This window comes from Loa loa, assembly GCF_000183805.2.
Source record: "Loa loa unplaced genomic scaffold supercont3.2, whole genome shotgun sequence".
NCBI classification, from domain to species: Eukaryota; Metazoa; Nematoda; class Chromadorea; order Rhabditida; family Onchocercidae; genus Loa; species Loa loa.
In genome coordinates, this window is record NW_018108182.1 from 457089 (window position 1) to 478846 (window position 21758).

General features: G+C 32.4%; 2 protein-coding genes across 2 annotated transcripts; both read left to right on the forward strand.

The window, feature by feature from the left end:
- Nucleotides 1-562: 562 nt before the first annotated feature.
- On the forward strand, nucleotides 563-10653 carry LOAG_02063 (hypothetical protein; the record flags this gene model as incomplete). Its single annotated transcript, XM_003137601.1, has 19 exons — nucleotides 563-683; nucleotides 997-1142; nucleotides 1904-2027; nucleotides 2718-2869; nucleotides 3277-3400; nucleotides 3557-3734; nucleotides 4021-4112; nucleotides 4389-4572; nucleotides 4819-4986; nucleotides 5119-5208; nucleotides 5357-5537; nucleotides 5613-5699; nucleotides 5862-5943; nucleotides 6250-6419; nucleotides 8243-8406; nucleotides 9289-9397; nucleotides 9575-9689; nucleotides 9763-9932; nucleotides 10501-10653. The coding sequence occupies 19 exons, from the start codon at nucleotides 563-565 to the stop codon at nucleotides 10651-10653; spliced, it is 2610 nt and encodes an 869-aa protein (XP_003137649.1).
- Nucleotides 10654-12728: 2075 nt separating this feature from the next.
- LOAG_02064 (hypothetical protein) lies at nucleotides 12729-21539 on the forward strand (the record flags this gene model as incomplete). Its single annotated transcript, XM_003137602.1, has 25 exons — nucleotides 12729-12924; nucleotides 13095-13199; nucleotides 13437-13580; nucleotides 13918-14049; nucleotides 14125-14236; nucleotides 14376-14448; nucleotides 14678-14774; nucleotides 14887-15044; nucleotides 15214-15319; nucleotides 15400-15558; nucleotides 15841-15957; nucleotides 16102-16214; nucleotides 16517-16676; nucleotides 16872-17006; nucleotides 17122-17262; nucleotides 17345-17491; nucleotides 17598-17723; nucleotides 17979-18115; nucleotides 18308-18459; nucleotides 18661-18868; nucleotides 19641-19877; nucleotides 20079-20193; nucleotides 20466-20609; nucleotides 20928-21157; nucleotides 21423-21539. The coding sequence occupies 25 exons, from the start codon at nucleotides 12729-12731 to the stop codon at nucleotides 21537-21539; spliced, it is 3561 nt and encodes a 1186-aa protein (XP_003137650.1).
- Between the last annotated feature and the right edge of the window lie 219 nt (nucleotides 21540-21758).

Consider the following 21758-nt stretch of genomic DNA (forward strand, 5'->3'; position numbering starts at 1 on the left):
AAAAGTGTAAACGAAAGCGTAATAGTCAGCATACATTTAACTAAATATCCATTAAAAAAATTGATCAATTTTGTTTTTTAACCTACTATGAGAATAATTTTTCTCCAATTAACTTTATTCAATTATTGAATTTGGAAAAATATGCGATAAATTTTTGTTTAGTCTCATTAATTAATTGCGAATAAGAGATAAAAACAATTCTTATGGTATATTTGAAGGACCTGAAAATGCTTTGAATATAATCGATTTAGAATAACTTCAACTTTGTTTGCCGTTTTTAAAATTCTATCTGAATGAAGGGAGCGAACGGATGACTGGAAATGAAGGAGAGAAGAAAGGCTTATGGGAACAATGACGAATTGTTTGCGCGTACTAAATTAATTTGCCAACTGAAACTAATTTCATATGTAGAATTAAGTTACATGACCTATTAGTTCGAAAAAAAAGAAATCTATGGATAGGTAAATAGTATTCACGTTTAGTAATCTTTCTGACCTAACTATCCAATTACCGTACTGTTCTACAGAATGGTCAACAAATCAACGAATCGGATGTATTATTTATGAATGACCATCAACAATTACATATTGAATCAGCTGCAGATCAAGATGCTGGTCGATATTCATGTGTGGCGGAAAATAAACCTGGTCGAGCGGAGAAAGACCTTATCGTAGCCGTTCTTAGTGAATTTCTTTTTTGTTGAAATTTTGAATTTTTGCAAATCTCATGCTATAACTGAAAAGTCATTATCATAAAATATTCCATATTTTGAGTCTTACAACTAATTTAAAGTAATCCGAAATCTTATATGGCCAGCATTTTGAAGTTCCACGACTAATCAAACACATCCCTCTGATATTTGACAACTTAGATGAAATTATTAATCCCTTTGTCTTTGTTTGGATGAAATACGAAAGCTAATTTTATCTAAAATTGAAATTTAAGACACAATTCTAAAATACGGGACTCGTTGCATCTACTAGTACCTTTACTTAGAACCACCGCAAATGGATGGTCAATATCGTGTCGTTGAATTAGCTGAAAATGAAACAATAACATTGACCTGTCCAATCGATGATCCTTCAGTGGAAATACAATGGACGAAAAATGGTATTCCGATTACTACATCGAATAATTTACAGGTAAATTTTAAATATTGCATATTATATTTGAGCAATGCGGATTATTGACCCACAAATGAAGTTGTTTATTTCTAAAAGTTATTTCGTCAGGAAATGAAAAGAGGATAAAATTGGAAGATCAGTCATTTCCTAAATTTAATCCTACCGTACTTTAGACAAGTAATGCTGATAGGTGATAGTAGAAGAGAAAAGCAAAAATTAATTGGTGACACATTGCATTGAACTTTCTAAAGTTGGTTTGGTAAAAAAATAGATTTAACTGTTAAAGAATAATTCCATTTTCATACCGTATGAATGAAATTCAAAGGAAATTTCCAGAACTGGTTCTTTATTTAAGACACCACAAATAGAAAGGGTATGATTTTGGGAGGAGATGATGGAAGTGGTGCGAAAATCTCTATCATGAGTAACACGTCGTCGTGATTGATTTATTGCCAATAAAATTTATTACTATTTTTTTGAAAAGCAGTTTTTTTTTTTTTGGAGGGAACGATTTTTGGCAGTACTAATAAAAGTTCTTGAAACGAGTTCATATTACTAAAATTAAAAGAGATTTTTTTTCTTTCCAATTTCACAAGCTTAACCCATTTAGATTCTAGTTTTGCATAACAAATTATCCGTTCAATACAGTGAAAAATATTAAAAGTTGAAAAGAGTCGAAATATAACAAATCAAATGATAAATTTGATTGATATCACTTGAAAATTATCACAAAAATGCTTAAAATTAATTGAAATGAAAAGTTCTAAAATATGTTGCAGCTATCAACGAGTGGCTTGAAACTGCATATACTGCATGGACAACTCTACGATGCAGGTCGATATGTTTGTCGAGCATGGAATGATGCTGGAGAAGCCATTGCTTACATAAATGTGGTCGTTTTAGGTAAATTTAATTAAGCAGCAAAGAATTGGCAATTTCAATTATTCTAGAAGCATTTATTCGAAATTGAATTACCTGTCAACTTGAGTTGCTGACAGATACGATGAATTGCTTAAGCAACAATTAGCAAAGCAAGAATAAGAGCTTTGAATTACTTCAAATCATTTCGTAGATAATCTCGTATGTTTTTCGGTAAAATTCAGTGATATTATCACTTCTGATAAGATTTCTAAAAGAGCGATTACATATTTATATTTCAATATTGAATTGCATGGGAAAACTTCTTACAACGTTATTTCTCGTGTTTTTTTTTTTCCCAGAAAGTTTCTTATTCAATGAGAAGTGAAATAGCTTACACTTTCAAATTTGATTTTATAAAGAATTCCCATGAAGTTATTATTGCTATGAAAGAAATTTTCTAATGAAATCAATTTTCTTACTTAAATTATAAATTTATGTTCAACCAAAATTCGACTCAAATATTTCTTTTCTTAGTGAAGTTGATAAAGTCACGAAAAATTCCATACACAGAGAATCAAATTCCTTTTGGAGGAGAACGAAATTTCCGTAGATATTTCAACAATGAAATTCAACAAGCTCTCAAAAATATTACAAATTTGGTTGATGTATAGAAATATGGGATTGTGAATCATTTCCTGAATGGCGCTAATATGCTATATGAATTGCTTTCAGTGCCACCAAAAATCACTGGATCAGCTTTCCGTACGATCGAATCAGTTTTAAACCAAACAGTAAATATTGAATGTAAAAAAACTGGCATACCGACGCCAAACATTGTTTGGTCTTTTAATGGACGAACAATTTTTCCATCTGAAAAAATTCAAGTATTTCATTTATTTTAATTCGTTCAAAATTTTGACGTAACTATTTATGCCACAATCGCATACATTACGTCACAGCTTTTCAGTGCTAACTAGAAGATAGCATTGAAAAGCTGTGACGTGTTATACGTGAACACCTCATACGGTGAGGGGGATAATTTAATTCACCTCTCCACTTTAACTTAATTTTTTAAGTTCGGCATTTCCCTTTGATAATAAATTCGTGCGTTCGATTATGCTAAAATTAATGTTTGTTCGAATTTCTTCTCGATGTTTGCTTTGATGTGTGATATTGGGACGTTGCTTTTAAATCCGCATTTTATGTTAAATTTCCATCTGAGATACTTTTGATTTATTGATCCCCATTTAACTCTTCTAAATATTCGAGAAATGGTCTTGTTTAAATTTAGATCCTGGATAATGGTACCTTGTTGGTTCTGCAAGAAGTACAAGTAAATCAAGAGGGGCGATATTCGTGTACGGCAACAAATAAAGTTGGAAAAGCTGAAGCTGACACATTCCTACAAGTTACAGGTAAAAATTATCGATTACCGAGGTAATTGTAAACTTCAATAGAACTGTTTTTGCATATTTATTTCAAGACTTCCTCAAATTTACTTTTTGATTTAAAAATTAGGTTAAAGTTATTAAATTCAAGTAATTTTATTCGACTGATTCTCTGAATTGCAGCACCACCAAGAATTTCAACATTTGTCGATGAACTGAAAGTAATCCAAGGACAAGGACAAACAATTCGATGTGAAGTGAGTGGAACCCCAGTGCCAAAAGTTGAATGGCTCAAAAATGGACAGCGATTTAATGCCACGACAGCCCAGTCATCCAGTAATTTGCATTACATTCATCTCAGGTTTCTTCTTCGGAATTCGAGAATTTTAAGCGAAAAGGCAGAAAAGAAGAGTGCATTAATTTAAATATTAGTTATTCAGTTAATCAAATTTGCATAGATAAAATTCTGTGTATTGCATCGATAAGGAAGACGCGTGTCTCGAAAATGACAACTAAGTTTGATAAATTAATGCTTGTTTTCCAACGAAATTAATTGAGATATAATTAAGAGTTGTAATTAGGTTAATCGCAATGAATATCTTCAGCTTGTTACTAATTTTGAATTTGAGAAGAATGAAGAAATTTAGGGAAGCTCAAGTTAGTGATGCGGGACGATATACATGCATAGCAAGAAATCGAGCTGGCGAACATCGTATGACAACACAACTTTATGTACTTGGTGAGTAGTTAGAATAGTACAATTTAGGATTTTCCTGAAAAGTGATGTGCACTGATATGATATGCAAGAAATGATCTTATCACTGGAGTAAATGATGAAGTTATTGTGGAGATGGTTTATCCTTTCCTCTGAAGAGTGTGATTGTCAAGATTGTTTCAAACACTTTCTTATTCCTTCATAGTACGCCTTTTTTTTTAATTATAATTTTGATGTGGAAAATTTGCATAAATAATTGTAGAAATCCTTTGTTTGTAATGAACAACAATTTTTTTCCAGTTCCACCAACGATCCTGGAAGGTGAACGTGTTGTGCAGGTGAAGGAAAACGCCACACTGACTTTGGAATGTGTTGCAACCGGAAACCCGAAACCGATGATTGTGTGGAAGCGAGATGGGCGACCTTTGGTTACACGTGACTCACGTTTTGTGATTGAATCATCGAAAGCCTCTGATGCTGGCAGGTGACATTTTTAGTACTTCAGGTGAAAATATGTATAAATTAGAATGCTATTAAGAAATGCGGGTTATCTCACTTCGTGAAATATTAACTCAACAAAATGCGCCTTTACGTAGATTTGAGTATTTGCAAAGAGCTATACTTCCTGCTATTCGCCTTCCTGATACTTCGGTAGTTTACTTGAAGTGTTTGAAAATCTGTTCAGGATATCGTTCTTTGAAACTTTTTAAATCAGGAAAGGATTTTTTAGGTACACGTGTGAAGCACGTAATGAAGCTGGTACAGTATCAACCGATTTTGAGGTTGATGTTTTTATCAAGCCACGTTTCCGAGACCTGAAAGCGGAAGTACGAGTTCGTAATGGTGATCGAGCACGTCTTGAATGTAAAGTCGATGGGCATCCAGAACCAATTATCACGTGCGATTTTTTTTTTAATTAATAATGCGAGCGAATATCACATGTCGATATTTCAATTACCTATCTACTTAAGGAATATCCTATACGGTAATTTTAAGACCACAAAGAATACCACAGGTACTGTAATTTCAGGTGGATGCGTGGTGGTCGTCCAATCGAAGATATGAAGAATATCATATTGAGTCCACGTGGAGAGACAATGATGATTCTTAAATCACGCAGGTTTGATGAAAATTTTTTCATAAAGGAACTTCTTATTAACTTACCTTAGTAAGTTAATAAGAGAGAGAGGAGAGAAAGAGAGGGAGATGAAAAGTTTTTATGGGCTAATTTGGAAGAGAATCTTTCATGTTCTTTTTTTTTTTTGTAGAGCAGATTCTGGAAGTTATTCATGTGTTGCAAAGAATTTTGCCGGAGAAGCAGAAGCCAGTTTCACGGTGATTGTTCTAATAGCGCCGCATATTGAGGAACAAATCGATCAGAATCTACGTGTTGTTCAGGGTACTAGAGTCATCATGCATTGTCCAGTAAAGGGCAATCCAAAACCAAAGGTTACTTTAATAACAGAACTCATAATGCTGATAATATAATTTTTAATTCATGAAAATCATTTTACTCTCTTTTAGGTTAAATGGTTATACAATGGGAAACCAATTACGATTGACAGCACAAAAATTCTTGGAGAAACCGATTTGATAATTCATGAATCGAAGGTATAACACGGATTTTTAGTTTACATTGGATGTTTTAGCCTACAAATATGATAATAAGCTGGGATATTAGAAAGGTTAATGAGATAAGAGGTAAAAAAAATCCTATTCAGTGTTTTCCCTATTTGTAGAGTATACTTTTACTCATTGCTCATATATCTTTAGCAATATGATAAGGGACGTTATACGTGTATCGCAGAAAATGAAGCTGGAATATTGAATACTAATTATGAGCTTGAAATTATCGGTAATTTTAATTCCTTTTCCATTCCATAATTGGCTACTTGACATTGGAACTTATAAATTGTTATATTGAATTATATAATTTTATCATTTCTTATTTCGAACTTACTGGAAGTGAATTTATGTACGATAAATTCATTTCCGATATTCCCTGGCTTATCAAACATCGAAAATTTTTACTCAAAGTATTCACTATAATAGGATCAAAATTATGAGAAATGTCAATATTTTCTTTTTAATTTCTAAAATTTGGATTACAAATTTGTGACAAAATATGCATAGAATGGAATTAAATTTTTGTCATTATCAGGTCCACCAAAATTTCATCATCGTGGTGAAGCTGTGTATGAGGTAATACTTGGTAAAACGGTAACAATGGATTGTGATGTTGAAGCTGACCCAAAACCGGAAATTCATTGGTTTCGTGGTGATTCACCTCTATATCTTCGTGAAAACATTCATATATCACCAGATGGACAGGTTAGTTATTTTATTAATTCAGCATAAAATATGTGTTTGTTTCTCACGATGTTAGTGTATTTGACATACTATTTGATGTCCTTCTAGTTCTGCTCAATGATCTAAACTCAAAAGTAGAGAAGATCAAAGAAAGATGAAGTACTAACTACTACTAACAGATTTTCTCACCATAAAACTTAATTTTAGCAAAAAGAAATTTTCCGTTGTCGAGGACGTAAAATAGCAATAGTAGAAATCATCCTTTTTTCTTGTCTTACTTTTTGTAAGGGTAACAAAATTCACACAACAAAGGATATTGTCAAGTGAAAATTTAAAAAAAGAGGCAATATTTAGTGGTCAAACAGGACATTACCATATCCGCCGTCCAGCAATACCGTTTTTAAGTGAACAAAAAAACGAAAAAAAATGATATTTTTCATCTTCTATGGAAGAATAATCTTCAATTACTAAAGATTTGGGAATACATACAAAAGTATTGATAAAAAAAGGAAAAAAATTAATTGCTTGTAACTTAAACGACTGAAATTATTTTCCCCTTTCTTCCTATAAATTTCTTACTTTTATTACTCAATTGACGTGACGACAACTGACTGAAATTTATTTTTTTTCACCTTAGAAAAAATATACGCTAATCAATGCTTTCTTAACCTGGGAATCATTGTAATATTCCTTTAATTATTATCAATTAACAAATTTCATGAACGGAAATTCCATACATCTTTTCGCCATCCATCTTTCTATTATTTGTGAATAAATATATCAAATAATGTCCATCAATCAACAATTCTATTAAATGTCCTCATATTTCCTATATAAAAAAAGAAAAAGATTTTTCAATTTTTCAAAAGTTTCAACTCAAACTGATTTACCCTTTCGAAATTTTAAATTTTACTTTACTTTATAAAATTAACAGTTATATGTCAAATCTAGGTTAACTGGGGAATTATTTCATTGCAAAAAAAAAAAAGTAATTCATTCGTATTTCTTTTAGCATATTTGCACATACAACAACCAGTTTATTGATGTTATCATTTACTTTTACACTTAGACTAAGGCTAAGTTTTCCGGATAGGATTGATATAATATATCTTGACATCTTTGGAATCTCCAGAATATACAAATTTTTATCTATTATTTTACACATACTTCTAGCCATTGTTTACATGTGTTTAACATACTCTGCTACTGACGTTTACTTCTTCTTGATAGCTAATGATTGCTTACATAAAAGCTCATTTCATTGCGATAAATGCATGTGCAAATGCCATAAAAGTTTTGCGCCAAACGATTATTGAAATGGAAATTGCATAAAAATGCATAATTAAACACAAAAATGCGACTATATAGAAATAAAAATAATTTTTTTGAAAAAGAGGATGCGTTGAAGATCCGATTTAATCACTATCAGTTCTTCAGAAGGATAGCAATTTTGTGCTAAGTTTTTTAAATTAGACGCTTTAATGAGTTGATTAACTGATGCATAAACTCAATAATGAGCTTTTTTTTCCGAAATCGATTTCTTCGATTAATATCCCATTCCTAATGCATTGTATCAACGGAATCATTGAAATGCATCCGGAAAATATTTGTATTTGAAGCTATTTAGATTTCGCATGCTTATCTAAGAATCAATTCAGATAGTAACTGAAGAATTTCAGTAATTTCCAGCTTCATTTCTGGTCCTAAAGAAAAAGACGACTAAGCGCATTTGTCCAACTTAATCAGAGTATTTGTAATTTTCAATTTTTTGAAATGTTTCAGTCAGTAGAAAATATAATTTCAAATGTTTATGGTTAATTTTCGAAAATTTTTACATTTTCTAGCAATTAACGATCCGTGGTGTGGAACTAAGCGATGGAGGAAAATACACATGCAAAACAGAAAACGAAGCAGGCGCAGCGGATATTGACCTAACACTGAAAGTGTTAGTACCACCCAGTATTGACACCTCAAATATCATCGGCAATCCATTGGCCGTTATGGGGAAGTTCGTTTATTTTAGCTTTTAAATGAATTATTTTAAATTTCTTATGTGGATCCATTATTTCAGCAAAAACAGGTGATGACAGGTAGATGAGCAAAATTGTCTGACAGGTAGATGAGTAAAATTGTCTGATAGGTAGATGAGTAAAATTGTCTCTCTGAATCATAGGTTATACTTCATATCCTGATATTACATTCACAACAGCAATACTTTTTTCCGATCTTTCACTTCTAGTTTTGCTTTCGTTGAATGCCTCTTTCATTTATAGATTCTGTAAATCATGTAGACATCAAAAAGATACGTTATATGCTTCTCATAACTAAATTAATGTTGATAACAATGACAACTATAACTGTTCTTATCAAGCATAGCAAAAGTTATAATGACTTCATTAATAAATGATGTAAAACCAACTCACGTTTTTCACGTTTTTGGAGTTTTAACCATCAATTATATATCTATATAATGAGTCTTATTACTGCAAGACTATTTGTAATTATTGATTTGGCATATAAAACTCACTAATTTTCCAAAGAATATACCACAACTTTATTTTGTATATTAAGCATTTCGATTTTTTTAAAAGAATTTATCTTATCTCTGTTAATTTTTCACTTGATGGTATCATTTTTTTCAATTCCTTCTTTTAATTACTGCCTCTTTTACAGGAATTCGCAATTGATAGCGAAATAACTTCGCAAAATCAATTCATTTTCGCTTTTTTTTTCTAAAATAATTTCATGCTTTTCCTGCAAAAAAAACATTACACTCTTTTTCTAGAAACTCTTCAAATTATTTTCTAATAACTTCGAGATTTAAAGAAAGTAAATAAAAAATTTTTCATATTTTCAAAATACTGAGAATTTCTAAGCAAGTATTTTGCAGATCAATTTACTTAGAATGTCCAGTTTCTGGGATTCCTCATCCATCAGTGAAATGGTATAAGGACGATGTTCCAATATCGATCGATGATGATCGTTTTGTTGTTGAACAGGTTTAATTGTATGAAATTATGTAGCATCACATGCCTCAATTTTTAAATTAATTGAGATTATTTAGAATCATTTTAGCAGTGTTTACTAACAGTAAGAAATGAAAGTTTGGCAAATAATTCAAATTTTTATAAATTAAAATATAAAAATTTATGAGTCATTAGCAAATGACTTTGCAGAATAATCAAACATTTGGAATCAAGGAAGTGAAAGTGAGTGATCAGGGACAGTTTCGGTGTGTGGTTGAAAATAAAGGAGGCCGAGTGGAACAAAATTTTAATTTGGAAGTGTTAGGTTGGCTTTCTTTCTTCCTTCTATTGAAATGTTTTATTGTCCACAAGGTGGTCAATTTAGCTTCAAATTGCAGTACCACCACAACTTGAAACAGTGCAACCACAAAAATATACGAAACAAGAAAAAGATAGTCTTACATTGTTCTGTCCGGTAAAAAATGACGGAGATTCGGCAACTCAAACTGAAATATTATGGTACAAAGATGGCCGTCCAATTGATGGACTCACACTGCCAAATATTAAAGTTAGTCAAAATTTCTGTTTTCAAATAATTCCATTTGCTCCCCAAACATTAGTTATGCCTTTTTTCCTTCCTCTTCCCCCCAAGTAAACAAACAAACAATCATTTCCTTGACAATAAAAAGTTTGGAAATCGATTACAGTTTCAAATTTCAGAGGAACGGTTGTTTGAAATTTGATTCTCATACTGAATTGATTTTTAAGCTTAACGTAATATTATTAACGATTTCAGTTCACCTTTCTAGAAAAGGGAAGTTTTAGAATAAGTAAATACAGAACAAGGTGATCTTTGAGGTGGAATTAATTGATTGATTTTATATGTCTCCCTTGTTCTTCTCTGTTCGATAAACACTGTCGGGATAAGGAAATTGCACCGAATCACTGAGTCACTGTAGTATTTCTTTTATTCAAAGGAAAATGTCTGGTCATTCCAATGTTATCATCGTAATTGAATACTTAATTTTCATTTCAAAAAAATGAATTTCAAATATAAATTTATAAACTGTAAGTATTATATTTAAATTTACTTTTCCAAATTGAAATATTCATTATTTTTCCCGTTGCCATTGCAGATCACATCTGACGGTCAACGGCTGCATGTCGCCCGTATGTCAGTTTCTGATGCCGGTAATTATTCATGCGTTGCACTGAATCGTGCAGGAGAATCATCACTTGATTTCTACGTGGAAATACTTTGTACGTATCTGAATTCTGAATATTGTTAGAAGGTAGAAGAAGCTAAACATCTAGAAGACACAAAAGCAAATTATGCTGATCTTAAGAAATAACATCGGGTACATTATGTACAAGATATTCCTCATCCTACTAAAAAAAGTGGTGATAACAACAGATTGATGCTAATTTCGCAATGTTGCCATGCAAATATAGGATATACCGTAATCGGAAGTGGGGTCTAAAGCATATCAGGATCGCTTTCATAATAATAGATGTATCAGAAAATCAGTAGCATAATGATTTAATCACTAATATGCACTACTCTATTATGCTAACTTGGCAATTAGTGTCACGATTTTGCCTCATTTGGGCAGATGGATAAAAGAGAAGACAGTGTGTGATAACGATAAGAGAGAAAGATATTCATCGGATTAAGCTAATGGAAACGGTTTTTATTCCGATTACTTCAGTAACTACAGTTTCATTTACGGACAATGATAAGACAAAACCAGTTATGGTGGAATGATTATTCGAAGAAGTAAATTATTCCAGACAGAATTTTTTCCGCAGATAGTAATAGTTACCGGTTATTAGCGTTTGGTGATAACGATCGAAATAGTTTCATCTTGACTGGAAAGTGTTTCGTAATCTGCGCACAGACATCGTAGCCATCATAATCGATACTTTAATTTGATCAGTGAGGTCATTTGGAAATAAGTTGTTTCCGTCGTTTATATTTGAATTTTTCCTTTCCTGAAAATGCAGATTTTATGGAATTTTTGCTTGAGTTGAATGACAATCAGATCCGATCTAAAATGATTTTTAGCGAAGCAATGTGTGCAAAATCTCATTACTAATTACCAATCACGTAAATGATTATAACTCATTCTGATAATAACCCACCGCACAGTAGTAATTCTAACACAATGATATTAATGCTCATGATGGTGCTTACTGATAAATGGTAGGAGTGTTTTTGGTGATATTGATTAATGATAAAAAGTAACGACTAATCGCTCATGTATGTATGGGAACAATTTGTATGGGAACAATTTCACTTGATTTGATGGGATAACTGATATTGATTCCTATCCGTTTTCAATAAACTATGTATCAGCATGGAAAGAAACAGATATCCGGTTAAACCTTATCATTTATCACAACTTCACAGAATTCGAAGAACTGGAACGATGTTACAAAATTGTTCATGTAGACTTCTTTTTTTCAAATTTAATTAATCAAACCTACAGGTTTTTAATGTTTATCTGTTTTCTGATATTGCTAAAAAAGATTTTCGATTACTCTTAATTTTACTAATCTTAAAGTATTTGCAGAATACTGTCATACTATCAAAATGTGTTTAACGGAATAACTGACCAGTTCAGTTCAGCTTATCATCCATTAACATTCTTGGCTACATTAAATTCATCTGTTTGTTGCATAAATCTTTTTAGATTAATATGACATTAACTTCTAGCTACGCAATAATTTGTTTAAATTTGTTTGTGATTGTTGAAAAGAATTTTGAAGTGGGAAATTTACCAAAGGTATATCTATCTGATCTCAAACGCATTTAGACTACAGTAAGCAGAGTTTCATTGTGAATAAATGGAAAGAGAATGTAATCTCTTTCTGCTGGAAAAGTTAACAGTACACAATAATGATATGTTGGTTTTGATCAAAGTTATCTCAAATTATAGTGATTAGAGGAAATCGTCACACTGACTAGCCAGTTGATCCTCGTGGTCTAATAAATTGTTAAAATAGTGGAAGTGCTAAAGATTGAAATTTTAGAAAAAATCGGATTTGAAAAGTTTCAAATTTCGTTACCGCATTATTAATTTTACTCGTTGCACATTTTAAAAGGGAATAAAAGATACATGCAGGACTATTAAGACAAACTTTAAGTAAGATATATGAAATGGAATACTTAATATGAAATAAATGCAGAAATTGTATGCAATTGAGCTAATTTGCTTAAGAAAGCTTCTTGTTTGAATTACATAAAACTTGTAATTCATTATGTGTAAGTTCAAGCTTATTAATGAAACTTTGCTATAACTTCCACTCATTTATTAAACTTTTGAATGTTTCAATTTAATTACCGGCATTATTAATAGGAAAAATGTTCTTCATTGCAGCAGCACCTCAGCTAGACTATAGTCGAAATGAGCAGCAACCCCATGTTGTTGCCGGACGTCCGATTACCCTATGGTGTATGGTTTCCGGATATCCATTGCCAACAATTCGATGGATCAAAGATGGTTATCTTGTACCAATTAACGAAAATAGTGGTATACGAATGATTGATAATGGACAGGGTTTGCAATTTAATTAATACCAAATATATGAATGCTACCGGAGTTTCGAAAGTTCTGAAATCTATTCAAATTATTATAAAGAGATTACAATGTGAATTTAGATATATTTTAAAAGTAATTTCGAAGATGTTATTAAATTTAAACATCTCTTGATTTATTTCTGATTATAGGATTGGAAATTCTGGAAGCCAAACGTGAGCATGCCGGTGTTTGGACGTGTGAAGCGTCAAATGCGGCTGGTAAAACAGACTACGAATTAACATTGGATGTTTGGAGTGAAATTTTGCATTCTTATAATACTTTTTCTTTTTTTTTGAGAAAAAATACTATCCAAACGGTCACGAAATTAGTCATCTATGTAGCAAACACCGCCATTGATTCAATACTATTTATGCAGCCATTAGTCAGATACCGCCATTGATGCAATACTATCTATACAGTTATAGGATTAATCAGATACTGCTATTGATTCAAATGTTTGTTAACTTCATCCTCTCTATCTTAATTTTCAGCACTTCCAACTGTGTTCATACATCCGGAGGATAATGTTCGACCAGTAGATAGTGTCATCACGATACAATGTCAAGCTACTGGTAATCCAGAACCATCGTTATCATGGAGCAAGGATGGTCAACCATTGATCACTTCTGCAGAAGGTCAGATCAAGTATTTTTACTTCTAATTTCGTTGAATGTTGAAAAAGAATTAATTAGTTCACAAAAATTTGGATTAAATTTCCCAGAATATCCAGCGAAAAATATGGAATGTATTTCAAATTGAAGAAATAGAGAATAAGTAATAATAATTATTATTATTAGAAATATGAATCAATAAACCAGAGATTATAGATATAAGGAAAATGAGACATAAGAGTATGTCTTGATCGAATTTTGAAATAGGTATTAGTTAATATGGAAATTTCCGTTTTTCTTTCTAGGTCTAGACTCAATTCAATCTAGACTCAATCTCAATCAAAAAGTATTTCTATTTTAGGTGCAAGAATTTCAATCAAAGGAACAAGACTGGATATTCCTCGTTTGAAACAATCACATGTGGGTGAATATACATGCACTGCAGTGAATGAAGTTGGTACATCCTCCGCTACTGTACACATCGATGTTCTAGGTACTGATGTGATGAAATTTCTACTTGTTTTCTTAACAAATTAAAATTTCCAATAATTATAAGTGTCATTTGCAGTGCCACCAAGAATTAATCGTGACAACATTGAAATGAGTCCACGATTACCGACTTCTCAAACTTTGACATTAATTTGTGATGCATCTGGTAAACCATTACCGCAAATATTTTGGTCAGTTTTTCTTATCCTCACATTTCATAACTACTGTAACTACCATTTTTTTTTAAATATTCAAAAGGCTTCCTTTTAGAATCTTACTTAAATTATCCGCTCATAATGTTGCTAACTGTGAAATACTGTATTATTTTAGGTATGTGAATGATACGATGATAAAAGAAACAACATCGAATGTGATCATCGGTGAAGGTGGTCGTTATCTTCAGGTATTTTTTAAGCTCCTGATAGACAAGAGAAAGAGATTTTCATAGAAATTCATTTTACCTTGATACTCATTGTAAATCAGTTTGTTCCACTGCGACTACCACAACTGAAAACTTTTTTTTTTTTGAGGAAGAAAGAGATTTTCTCATCTGTTTTTCTTTTTTTGAGAGAGAGAGAGAATAAAGAGGAAGAGATTTTCTTTGTCTTCAACTATTCTACTAACATTTAAAGGTAAAAGATGTTACACTGAATGACAATGGCGCATACAAATGTGTTGCATCAAATATTGCTGGCAAAGATGTCCTATTATATACAGTTGCTATAGTTCGTAAGTCTTTTTAATGTTATTTGAATTTCATACAATTCATTCTCTTTTTTTGCAATTCTCAAAGACCAAAGGTCACTCTTTGTCATCCAGACTTTTCTTCTATACTCTTCAGAAGCTCCAAAGATATTGAACGGTGGTAATTACCAAGTTATTGAGGGCGAAGAAGCCCGAATTTCATGCTATGCGGACGGTGAACCACCACCAGTGGTCACATGGCAACGAAATGGAATTCGGATTGAAACTGGAATGAGATATATTACTGAAGATAAGGTCAACTTCATCTTTTATAAAATAGACAATCAAAATGTACTTCCTTGTCTTTCCAAATACGTCTTGTGTGAGTTAGAATTTGTTCAAGAATTCGATATATTTAAAAATTACTGCTTTTCTGCAAGTTTTTATAGGAATTTTGCAGATCGAATTTATTTTTTTTGTTTAGATGCTACGAATAACAGATGCTCGAAGTTCGGATTCCGGTTTGTACGTTTGCTTGGCAACGAACGAGGCTGGGACCGCTCAACAGGCATTTACACTTGAAGTCTTCGGTAACATATTTTTAACATTTGATTTTCAAATTCTGAAGAGCTAATTTTCATTCTTCGTTTTCAAAAATTATTGTTTATAGTCGTTCCCCGTATCATCACAATATCCCCGAACGAATCTTTGGTCCCCGTTGACAGCCCATTCAGCCTGAAATGCGGTGTGCGCGGTTTTCCACCACCAGATATTACATGGTCATTGAATGAGCAGATAATCGGCAAAGACAAAGCAGAGTATTCCATCGGTAAGTGTCAATGTTAAAATCTTTAACGATTCTGAGGTGTAGGGAAATCTGTTCTTACTATTCATAATAATGAACAAGTGGACTAACCTTGATTTAAACTTAAATGTAAAAATGACTTAAAATATTGAACTATACTTCCAAGCTTATAACTGTATCTTAGATCGAGTGGGAATGAACATACGTATTTAGCACTTCCATGACATTCCCTTTTCCTTTTGCGTGATTAATAATTCGCAATATGTCAGTGGACAGAATCAAACAATAATCTCAATATGTGTTCAGCGGAAGATGGTACTTTGTTTGTTGCAAAAGCGCCGAAACAAGCAAGGCTAACTTTTAAATGTATAGCAAAAAATAATGCTGGTTCAGATAGCAAAGAATATGTCATCAAAGTGATAAGTAAGTAACTTTCAAGTTTGTTTATAATTTTGCTTCTTGATAAGTTCTAATTATTCTGAGTGTTGTTGAAATTGTAACAGTTCTTTTTTCGTTTGACTCACTGATTATTTGTTTTTATGAATAATATCACCTATTACAATTTAGGCCCACCAGTTCTGAGAGAAGAAGGTATCAAGATAATCAATGCAACAGAAGGTGATCCATCATTGCTGATCTGTGAAATCGAGGGAGAAATTTCTGAGATTTACTGGTACAAGGTATGGCTTAAGTTATTTTAAATCACACTCATATTCAAGTAATTAATGTGAATATCATTGCTGCAGGCCTGATAGCTGCTTTTTTTTTGGATTTTCATCAGGTATTTTGAAAAGTTCTTAGAACATTTAATATTTAAATGGATGAATTATTAAGGAACGAAGTGCAATATAAGATATCAAGTTTTACTGATACTCCTACAAAATGCTAATACGATATGATACCTTAAATTCAATCAAAAAACGAAACAGATTGAATCATTTTCTTCAAACTGTCTTTTTGTTTTTAGATATTAAAATTTTAGGACAATGAACCGCTGGTGTTAAAGCCAAACTTGGAATTAAGTCCGGATCGAACACAGCTCAGAATACATCACTCTAAGCTGCATGACGAAGGAATGTACAGTTGCGTTGCCATTAATCCGGCTGGTAATGCTACACAGATACAACAACTTTATGTTGGCGGTTAGTCATTGGGAATTTTTCTCTGATTTTAACTACCAAATTTGTCTGATCATCTTTATGAACTATGAAAGTAATGTATTTATAAATATGGCATTGAAATCTATTCTTCTGATCGTTCAGAAATTGACAATTAATTAGCAATTTGGAAGATAGTAAATGATCTTTGGAAATGATATAAAACAAAGCTTAATTTAGTTCCACCACGCATAACTGAAAAGCCGCGGAGAATTACTGTAAAGAGCGGTCAGCAAGCTGAATTATGGTGTGAAGCAGTCGGTATACCAAAGCCACATATCACATGGTTGAAGGATGATAAAGCATTATCTCAGAGTTTGTTGATATTACACCTAATTATAAGCATATTATCACTCATATTATTATCGATTACCGTTATCATTTCATCATCATCCAGTGTGGAAATTTTTCGTTGAAATTAGCATTGCAGCAGCTTTGGATGATTATACGGATGTGCTGAAATCGACCGCCTTCTTTCCAAATGTCTCAAGTCAGGATGGTGGAGTTTACACATGCAAAGCAGAGAACTGGGCTGGTACCAGTTATAAGGATGTCGATTTAGTCGTTTTAAGTTTGTGACATTTTTGAACTATTTCAACTCTTCAACAATTGCTATAAATATGAAGTACTCTCTATTTTACCTGACATTGCAGTTCCACCGGAAATCCACCCAGAACGACTGAATATGACGGCAAACGTTGGTGAGACGATAATCTTGACATGTAATACAACAGGAGTGCCAGAACCTGCTGTATCCTGGGTGAAAATGCCAAATATTGACATTATCGGAAATGAAAAGAGTAAGGTTTCCAACATATCTGAAAAGTATTTAAATCTCTAAACTTGCTTGAATTTTTAACATCTCCAACGTGTGAAGTCTGAAAAGTCTACAGAGAGTTTTTTCAGAGTATCAAATCTATGGAACAGCGTTGCATATCAGAAATCTGAAACCGGAAGATGATGGTTTTTATCATTGTGTTGCAAAAAGTAATGCTGGTCAAGCAATCGGGTCAAGACGGCTTATTGTTCATGGTTCGTTTAAATTCTTTCAAAATTCAGATAACAACCTTATGTTTGTTTTGATTTGCAATTTAAAATTTCATTTCCCTAGTAAATTTTGGACATATTTTAGTTTTGGTAAAAGAGTATTCAAATAAACAATGAAACGCAGTTTCATAGCAATATAAAGTGGACTCCGTAAAATGTAAAAATTATTCGGTATAATATCCTTTCAGATTCTTAACTTTTAACGGACAAAACTGTAAAATTTTCATTTCGATTTTTCAGATGCAAGGAAAGATTATAAAGTAATTTGGGTGGAATGCGATGAATTTGGACAGCCAATCAAGACGACATTTGTGCCCGCACGCGGTGATGTCCCCGAAGGTGATAACAATTTATTACCATGGAAGCAAGATCTACAGGTACGCCATCCTCTGTGTTGATTTATGCAAATTATATCACTACAATGGTAATAACTATCTGACGATTATTAAATTCTAGACTTGCATAGTCTCGAATCCAGAAATTTGAGTAGGTTTTTCATTTGATTCTCAATCTGTATTGTACTAATGTTTCTGAGGAAAACCATCTTTTTAACTTTTAGCAATTTTCAGGATCTTCCACAAAATGGAACTGATGGAATACTGATACGTTGTTTACCTGAATCTCGTGGACCACGTCGTGCTGCACTAACTTTGCCCAGATTCATAAGATCACCACGGACACAAAAAGTTCGACAAGGAGCTGTCGCTCATCTTCACTGCAGGTTATTTCTGAACTGTTGGAATTAAAAAAAATCAGGGTAAAATAGCTTTTTTAAAGTTATTGATTGATTCAACATAAGCTTCCATCCTTTTAACTGTGGAAATATCTCGAAAACTTGCTCTGATATCAAAGGAAATGAAGGGGGAATTCATAAAATGATGATAGGAACTGTGGAGGAATTATGATGGTCAAATATTTTCAGCGCTATTGGTCAGCCTAAGCCACATATTATATGGATTCGTAACGGAGCTTTGTTAGCAGGTATTTCGCAATCATCGGACAGTTATTCGATATTGCGAGTGAAAGTCGAAAGTAATGAAGATTTGGGTGATTATACTTGCCTAGCACAGAATGCTGTTGGTTTTGTTACCAGTATTGCTACTTTATTGCTAGATCAAATTGCAGAAAAGGTAAGCAGATTCTTGGACACTCAGCCTATAAACTATTCATGGGAATTTACTCAAAACATTTGTGTTCACGACTGGATTAATTTGTGCTGTGATTCTTAGTACAATTGAATGGTGCTTGAGTGATGTGTTAATTAATGCCTAGAATTTGTGTCTACCTCAAATGATTCGTTTCTCTTGGTTCCAAACTTGACACATTTTATGGGATTAATTAGACTGAATAATCAATTTAAATTTAAATCGAAATTTAAGGCTCAAAAACGCTCAGTCGCAATATTAAATTGTGTGTTCTACAATGCAGTTCCAAAAAAAGTGTAGTTTGGAAATTTTCCAATACAATATTGAGCAGTTCTGTTGAAACAGTAAACTTTTTGCATAACGGTTCGCTTGTTGTTTATGACGTCACCGAAAGTAATTTGGTAATTAATTTAAAATTTTATTTACTGGTGTATTTAAAGGACTTGCTGACTGGAATTTGAAAGAGCATAAGCAAAGGTCCATATAAGCTTTTAGCTCCCTTCAGATTTAACTCTAATGGAAGGTGTTAATTTTGCTTCTCAAGGTCTGTTAAATTTTCAGTTGACTTTATAAACCAGTGAAATAAATTGTCGGAGGACAGAATAATGCCAACAATCGTCTACATTAATTTTTTGGAACGACCATGTGGACTCGATAGTTTGCCTTAGGACTTCAAGTTTCAGAGTTATGGAAGATATCTTGGTCATTATGGACTTTGGAAAGACAATTAACAAATACTCTTAAATATCCTTTTTAGACAGACTTACTTGGATATCAGTGCTATGCGACAAATCGGAAACAAGCAATTGAAATAAGTTTCTTGGAAATACAGGATGCTGCACCACGTGTTCAGGTGTCGCCAAAACAAGTCTTTGTCAACCTGAATGAATCAGTGATTCTAAGTTGTAAATTGATGTCCAATCCGTTAACGACAATGGTTCAATGGACAAGAAATGATGTGAAATTGGTGAATAGTAGCAGAACAAGAGTGCTTGTATCTTTTTGAATATTTCCCTGAAAACGTTCAAATTAAATCAAAAGATACATTTTTTTTCATAACGAATTAAATTATCTTTTAGCATGTCGCCTTTGATGTGACTGAAAGTGATTAAATACATAGCAATGATGTAATGAACTTTACAGAATGTTTCACTTTTACATCGAATTCCTGCTCACATGACATAAAAAATTTCAGGCCAATAATTCTCTCCATATCACAAAATTATTACCTTCTGATCGTGCTATATTCAAATGCGTAGCATCAAACCGATACGGGAAGTCATATGATGATGTAAAAGTGATTGTCAGAAGTAAGTTACTTCGGGTAATATATTTTTTGGGTATGTTTATCGATTTAGTTTTAGTTATGTATGTCACTTAACCGAAGTTTCATTGTTTAGAAAAACTTGTCTTATATACCATGATTGTCTTGTATGCCATAAAATATCTTATTTGAAGTATATATCAACTACAGTATTCATTTCAAATCAGTTGAATGAAACTTGAAATTCTTGAAATCTCTTATCACCATCAGGATCTCACTTTAAATTGTATTTTTTGAAATTCAAAAATCTTTCTTCAGCAGGTCTAGCTGGTGTGATTAACAAAGTGAAAGGGGTCGTGGATGGACGAAGGCTTAGGCGTGAAACAGTACTTGTAAGTGTAAAACCTGAAATGGAAGCTAATGTAGTTTCACTGAACGTCAACGGCATATTCAACGACCAAGGTTTGATGATTTCATAAACGAAGTTGTGAATATAACGCTGTGTAACAGTCTTGTAGTGTTGTTAAATATGAAAATTTTTCAAATTAACTTTCTTCTGCGCAGTTTTTCTAAGTCTGTCCAACTAATTAAGGGATTGTGAGTAATTACAAATCTTCTAGAAAGAAGGTATGGAAATAAAGAGATTGTAAAAGGAATTCATCTGATCAAAGAATTAAACAAAAGATTCAGTAATGATTATCATGATATGAGATAGAGTAGAATAGATATCTTGTATCAACCAGAAATATTAAAGTATTTATAATTTCGAAGTTAGTTTAGGCGTTACAGCAGAAACAGTGCTTGGCTATATGGTGGTAGCTTCTCCACAGTTAGCTTTCAATCCGAATCAGGAGAATTCACTTGCAAGTGTAGAATTTCATCGGGTGATTGATTATCGCTTTGAAAGCGGTGAAACTATGCGCGTTTATCAAAAAGGATTAGGCTTGGATGGTGAATATGCGAAATTTGAAATAATTTTCAATGGAAGAGTGCCACATTTTGACTGTGAGGTTTGAATTTTTATTGGGTCTTTTATCCCATTCACTTAACAGGGCTCAAGAATCACTCGAAAAAGATAAAAATTTAATTCATATGACAAATTAGACCATGAATAAGTTATCATCATCTGCTTGCTAAAGAGTTATAAGAAGTGGAAGCATTCTGATTATCACTGTTATTAACAATGCTTTAACAGGTCAACAAAAATCAGCCTTTAGTACTTTATAATTTTGTGCTAAATAATTTTTTGGCTTCATTTGTTTTATTTGAATTCAGACTTACTCTTGGGTGGATCAGGCGAAAGAGGAGATGGTCGAACAAGAGCCAGGCATGATACGCGGCAATGGATTCGCAATTCTACGTATTGGGAATCAAGCAAATATACCGTTCTAGTGAGTTAGTTTTCCAAAAATATTAAGATATGATTAAGTTGGAGTTTTAGAGAGGTGATGGATACCATCTTATTAATCTTCTTATCTTCTTTATCAATTAGTGAAAAAGTAGTTTTAGGACATTATAAAGCTAAAATTATATACACAGAATTGAACTCTAGAAACCTGAAATGTAAATAGAGTAGAAAGAAGAGAAAGGTACAGGAGGTGGTATGGAAAA